General features: G+C 49.8%; 1 protein-coding gene across 2 annotated transcripts in view; it reads right to left on the bottom strand.

Moving 5' to 3' along the window:
- LIMK2 (LIM domain kinase 2) overlaps nucleotides 1–6,017 on the bottom strand; it is a 59,959-nt gene extending 53,942 nt beyond the window's left edge. Inside the window, exon 1 of one of the 2 annotated variants that reach the window (XM_087943069.1) lies at nucleotides 5,812–6,017. In XM_087943069.1, the coding sequence (XP_087799195.1) occupies nucleotides 5,812–5,839 (28 nt within the window). In that variant the 5' untranslated portion in view covers nucleotides 5,840–6,017. Of the gene's footprint in view, nucleotides 1–4,067; nucleotides 4,201–5,811 lie in introns of those variants that run through there. The other variant, XM_087943072.1, reaches the window with a different exon arrangement.
- Between the last annotated feature and the right edge of the window lie 654 nt (nucleotides 6,018–6,671).

Raw genomic sequence — 6,671 nt, forward strand, 5'->3', positions numbered from 1 at the left:
CCCTCCAGGCCCACTCCTGCCATGCATGAGAGTGAATGGGAGGAAGAGCTGTGAAGCGGGAAGCCCCATGAAATCCTTTGTTATGCCATACATTCATCAGAAGAGCCCTGGCTTGGCCAGACAGAGCCGTGAGAATTCAGGCTGCACAGAGTTTCAGAGAAGAAAAGCATTTTCTGCAATACAATATTAAAAGCTCCTTACCCATTTGGGCTGGATTTATATTAGGGGTGGGTTTTTTTTTTGTGTTTTTTTTGGGTGGGGGGGGGGGGGGGGGTTTTTTTTTTTGGGGGGTGGGGTGGTGGGGGGGGGGGGTTTTTTTTTTTTTTTTTTGGTTTGTTTTGTGGGGGGGGTTGGGTTTGTTTTTTTTTTTTTTTTTTTTGGGGGTTTTTTTTTTTTTTTTTGGGTGGGGGGAGTCCTTTTTTTTTTTTTCCGGGTGGGGGGGTAAACAAATAAATTTTTTTTTTTTTTTTAATTCAACTAGGGGGGTTCCCTAGAGTTGGAATACTAGTAGACCATTTTCCCAGAAAGGCAAGCTTCCTTTAAGCTATAGACCAATTCATCACACAGCGCTGAACAACTGTTATATAACACTGAAAAGCTGACCTTGTGAAACAGAATATTCTGACTGAAAACCAAATTGAATTCAGTGAATGAAACTCCCACATTAGGCCTCTTTTTAATATTGTGCAATTGGGCTCATAAATGTGCAAGGTCATCTCTCTTTATGCGACTTGATTTTTGTGCAGCCTTTTATTTAATCAACAGGAACTGTCTGGAAAAAATTACCAGCTACAGAGGCACCCTCTCTGATTTTGTTCCAATTTGCAAGTGAAAAATCAAGTATCCCAACGTGGCTTTTCTTCTGCAGGATTGAGATTTGATCACATCTCGGTGGCTTGCAATCAAGATAATGATGCCCGAAAGTTGGTACTTGGTTGCAATTGAAGAATATAGTTGGTATAACAGAAACCTTATTGAGACACAGATAATCCTGAAACCACAGTTAAGACAGAGAAGGGTTCACTGGGAAAGAGACTCCTCTTCATAGCAAGAAGGGTATCAATCCAATACAGTAGAAGATAAATTCCTCTGCGGAATTGCTCAAGATGGAAATAGCCAGCCTTAGAGATAAATCCGATCTTGGGAGATGCTATTGAATGTCCAGTCAAAATGCTGAAAGGGATCATGAGAAGGTAAAGATTGGGGAGGCATACAATACTGTGTCAATTACCTTCCACAGACTGCTTATTATATGCTGAAAATATATGGAAGGAGGTTGAATTGGAAGATGAGTAGCTTTTAAAGCTGGAGGAAGAAACACTAATAATCTGTGCGATGCTGAAAATTCTCTTGATAGTTAAAAAGGCAAAACAATCTACAGACTCTAGTAATGATCCTTGAGGAGCATAGTGAAGAAGGGGGGACTAAGATCAAATGAACAGAAAACCGACCTAACGACAACTGGTACAACAACCAGCCTTAACACTAAGAATGAAAATACTGAAACAGCAGATAGCTTTGTCTCTTAGGATCGACTATCAACAGCAAAGGAATCAGCAGTCAAAAAATACTTCACAATCTAGTATAGAGGTCTCCAAACTTGGCAACTTTAAGACTTGTGGACTTCAACTCCCAGAATTCTCCAGCCAGCTATGTCTTAAAGTTGCCAAGTTTGGGGATCCCCGGTCTAGTACTTAGTACAATGAAGGCCTCACAAAAAATATTCAGATCTCAGGATGTGTCTACACTTACAAAGATTGGAACCGTGCAGCCAGTGATATCCCTTGCGAGATTTCATGGATGTGAAAGGGTTTCTGAAGAAACAGCATAGATCCTCTTGAATTTTGGCTTTGGGCAAGACGTCTGAGAATGCCACTGGACGACCAAGAAAACAAACAATGGAGCATAGAACAAATCAATTCAGAGATCTTACTCAGGACACACGTGAATAGGGCCTCTTCAGGGACAAGAGTGCTGGGACTCGTAATTCTTGCGGAAGCAGCGGTTGGGGGCTTCAGCCATGTTACTGCCTTACAAGGCAGCCTCTGGCAGCCCCCTCCCCCAAAAGTGAGAAAGCTAACTTGCAACCACTGAACCTTCAGTAGCTGGATTTCCCTCCTTGGGACACCCAGTTCCAAGGGCAGGTGCAGCTTAAGGGCTCTGAGCTGCAATGAAGACTCAGGAGAATGCAAGCATGTGGGGTGAGCACTGGAGTGATTAGGTGTGGTGACTGACTGCCTTGACCAAGAGGAGAATAGTGGGGTAGGGGAGATCTGAGGGAGGCAGGATGAACATCAAGACGTGGGTGGGAAGGATGGTGGGACCCCATGAACGGGTCAGAGCACTGGGCAGGCTGTTTAAGCGCAATCTGAATGTCCAGCCCAAAGGGTAGTCTTCATGATAGCAGGGTCCCAACATTTGAGGGGCTGCCATAGAGAGGAGGGGGTCCACCTATTCTCCAAAGCACCTGAAGGCAGGACATAAAGCAATGGATGGAAATTAACCAAGGAGAGATTCAACCTGGAAATAAGGAAGAATTTTCTGACAGTGAGAACAATCAAGGAATGGAACAGAAGTTGCCTTCAGAAGGTGTAGGAGCTTCATCATTGGAGGCTTTCAAGAAGAGTCTGGACTGCCTTCTGTCAGAAATGGTGTAGGGTCTCCTGCTTGGGCAGGTGGGGGGATGACCGATAAGGTCCCTTCCTGTTAATCTAATATCTAATTATTGGTTTTTTCCTTACTATACTTATTCTCTACTTTCTGTTCTCTATTCCTCAAGAATAAGTCTAATGCTATGTGATACAACACAAATATTTTAAATGTGTATGAATATCTGAAGGTACTTTGGGCTTACGTTTTGACATACCTCCATAGAAGCAAATGTACTTTTCAGAATGAGGTAGTCATATATTCCTTCTGGCTTGCCTGGAAAAAAAATCTGACACTTGAAAGAGAAGTAATTCAAATGGATGCATCTGCAAGAGATGCTTGTCATGGAGTTGAAAACAGTCAGAAAAGAGAAGTGCATCCTCTCCCTCAGAGGATGGCCTCAGCTGCTGATCTCTCAAAGCCCTCCCAACATTCAGTCAAAAATCTGCCTTCCCTAAGTTAAACCCGCTAGCCGATGTCCTGCCCAAAGAGTTTGGCCATCTTGGCAACAACGTCCTTCTAGATCAGAGGTCTCCAAGCCTGGCAACTTTAAGATTTGTGGACTTCAACTCCCAGCTGGCTGGAGAATCTTGGAGTTGAAGTCCACAAGTCTTAAAGTTGCCAAGTTTGGGGACCCCTGTTCTACATGCTCCAAGAAAGCATTTGCTGATCAACTGACAGCAATAATAAGAAGGGTTTCATGGCAGGAAAAGGAACTCAAAATGAGCAGCCATTCCCAAAACAGGAAATATTAAAAGCACAATTGCAAACAATTCCTGTAAGCAGAAAATGGGAGAGAGAAGCAGATAGTGGGCTGTACAGACAAATTTAGCAAAGATAAAAATCTTCAAAGGATGGAAAAGAAAGGTATCCAGTGGTGAACAGCCTGGAACTGCAGAATCTCTCATGCTGTGCAACTGGAATATCATTGTAACTGCTCTGGTAACATCCCATGTTATGATGGATTAGCAGACCTGGAGAATTGTTGATGGACTAGCTACATCTTGGACATTATCTGTCTAACACCCCTAATCCATGATCATGGATGAATTCCTGATGATTGGCTCATGAATTGATTTGTGTACTTTGGAGTAGCCAATTGTTAATATCACAACACTCTCTGGGCACAGATGAGTAATATGCCCTGTGCTCTGTAGACAGCAACTGCCATTCAGGATTTTTCTTTCCCTACAGACCCAAAGCTGGTCTTTCATTTATGAACCTTTCCATATGAATTCTTTCTAGGTCCCACCAGTACAGAAATCTCTTCGTTCCTTGGTGGAAGTTACTAAGACTTGTTTCCTCCTTCTGCTACCATTTACTCTATAACCATACAGACTCTTTGTTCTTTGTTCCAATCCAGGTATTATTTTTGCTCCTGAACTACTATAAAGTTGCATTTGCTGCCAGATACATACCAGACTATGCTCAGGAAGGAAAAGAAACATGCCATAAGCATTAGAGATCATGGCTGCCATGTCACGTTCCCTGTTATTTCAGTTTCTTAAGGTATACCAGGAGACCGATATTTATTTCTTCTTGCTTCCTTCTCAGCTTTGCAAGTTAGCTAATAAACACATCCTTCTGAACCTGTCCTGCCCAAGCACTTTTAAGCTTTTCTATTCACTCACTCAGTGAGCTCATTTCTTGGAAACGGCTACTTTACATTCCCCCTGCCGTCTTTCCAGCAGCCTCTGCTTCCTCAGCAGGAAGCAGTCATTTAATCACCCACAGTGGGCAATCAAAGGGGCTCTAAGCCTAGGCATCCCCTTCCCAATCCTATCCAGATGAGGGCTTACTCCGAGTAGAACATGCAGTCCTTGTTCCTCACGCTTCTGCACTTGTTCCGTTGAGCTACCCAAGTCTGTTAGTGCTCCCCCTTTGGCTGGCTCAGTCACTTCCCTGGAGGGGTCATATGAACCCTCAAAGAGAACAAAATACCAAGACACTACAAACTGTCTAGAATAATTTGACTTCCAGCCTCTAAATTCTCTAAAGAAATCCGAGGCCAAAGTCCACACTGCACAGCTGTAAAAATGATCACCTGGGTTCAGAGTCCCCCAACGGTATAGAACAAAGGTCTCCAGCCTTGGCCACTTTTAAGACTTGTGGACTTCAACTCCCAGAAAGCTGGCTGGAGAATTCTGGGAGTTGAAGTCCACCAGTCTTAAAGTGGCCAAGGCTGGAGACCCCTGATGTAGTCCAGTGGTCGCCAACCAGTGGGCTGGGGACCACTGGTGGTCCATAGAAAAATTTTGATGGTCTGCAGAGAAATGTCACCCCCAAAGCCAGAAATGAGTCTTTGGGACCCTGCAAGGCCTCCTGCTCCAAGAGGCTCACAAAGAGTCCTTTCTGGCAGAGTTTGGGGGAGAGAAAGAAAGACTTCTGCTGCTTTCCTTGCATGAAGCCAAAAGTCTCTCCCCCTCCCCCGCCCAGAACTGAGCTGGGGACAGTATCCCACAGGGTGGGGGATTTTCCTGCAGAGTTTTGGGGGGATTTTTCCAGGGTCTCTGGTCCGCAGGATTTAAAATTATGAGTTTGGGGGTCCCTGAGGTCCAAAGGGTTGGCGACCCCCATGTTTGCCTATTGTTTAGGAACCCGACCATTCCGCTTGGGCTGCCGGTGCGTTTTCCCCAGGAAGTGCCTCTCAGTCACGGCCATATCTCAACCCCCAGAATCCCCCAGCCGAGGTTGAGAAGCGCAGCCAGGAGGGCAGCCTCTGCTGGGAGGGGACGCCCTCAGCCTGGCCTCCAAACCCCGCGGGGCTCCGGGCAGAGGGCATTCCCGTGAACGGCAGGGCACCAACTCTCCTCCTTCCCGCTGCTCAGACTCCCCGGCTTGGTCTCCATGCAGCCCCCGAAGACCCCCGAGATGCCCCCTCTCCGGCAGGACACCGGAAAGAACCCGCTCTGTCCGGGGGAAACCTCCACGCCTCTCACCCCCCCCCGAGCCAGGGCCGCCCCCTCCCCTCTCGCAGCCGAGAGCCCCAACCGAGCGAGGAGCGTCCCAGCGGCGGGAGGGCCCCTCAGAGAGCCGGGGGCCCTCAGCCCATCGCCGCACCAGAGCCCGGGATCCCCACCCACGAGGACGCGGAGCCGGACTCGGCCACGCCGGACACCTGGCAGCTCCCCACCCCTCCATTCGCCGCCGCCGCCTTCTTACCCGCCGGCGCGGCCACCCCGCCGTCCATGTCCTCCGAGCGTCGCCTCGGCCACCCGGTGCTCGCGTGAGTGACGTCACCGCCGGGCTGACGGCGGGAGCCTCACACACACACACACCCCGCCCCTCCCACGCCGCGCTCGCCAGCACAGCGGACACCGCGAGCGACGCCGTCGCACCTGGACCTCCGGCCGCACCCGCCCCCGCCCTTCCCCGCGCTGGCGCGGCCAATGACCGGTCCCACGCCGACTCCGCCCATCTTCCCCGCCCCACCGCTTTCGGACCAATGGGGCCTCGGAACGAGACCCGGCCGCCCCGCCTCCTCCTTTTCAACTTCACTTTCTGCGCCGTTCTATCCCCGCCCCTCGTTCAGCCCGGCAGCCAATCGGCGCCTGCCGCTCCCCCCGCCTTCCCCCCTTTGCCGCACGTGGCAGCGGATGCGAGCGACTCCGATCTCGGAAAGAGGCGAGTCGGTGCCCGGTTTGCGTTCCCACGACGCTGGACCTGGAGTCCCGTCCTGGCTGCAGGGCTTGGCCAGCCTCGCCTGGGTTTCCCCGGACGGCGGGTGTGGAGGTCCAGCCCGGGGCTCACTTCAGTCCCGGAGATTCTTCCCGCAAAAGCCATAAAACGCCGGGCCAGGCTTAGCGTTGGCGGATTACACCGGCCTCGTGGGAAGGGATGCCCGGTGCTCGCCAGAGGGTCGCAACGAGGCTGCAGCCCTCGCCGGCGCCTTCTCGAATCCCGCAATTCGGGCCGGAGAGGCTCTCTTCAAACGGCCGTGGCCGGCCACGATTCCGACCTGGCTGCTTTCGCCTCTGCCGCCCAAGACTGAAAAGCAATGCGGAAGCGGGCAACGGTGTCTT

This window comes from Notechis scutatus, chromosome 13 (assembly GCF_049901735.1).
Source record: "Notechis scutatus isolate UNSWTSFEM ecotype Mainland chromosome 13, rNotScu1.2, whole genome shotgun sequence".
NCBI classification, from domain to species: Eukaryota; Metazoa; Chordata; class Lepidosauria; order Squamata; family Elapidae; genus Notechis; species Notechis scutatus.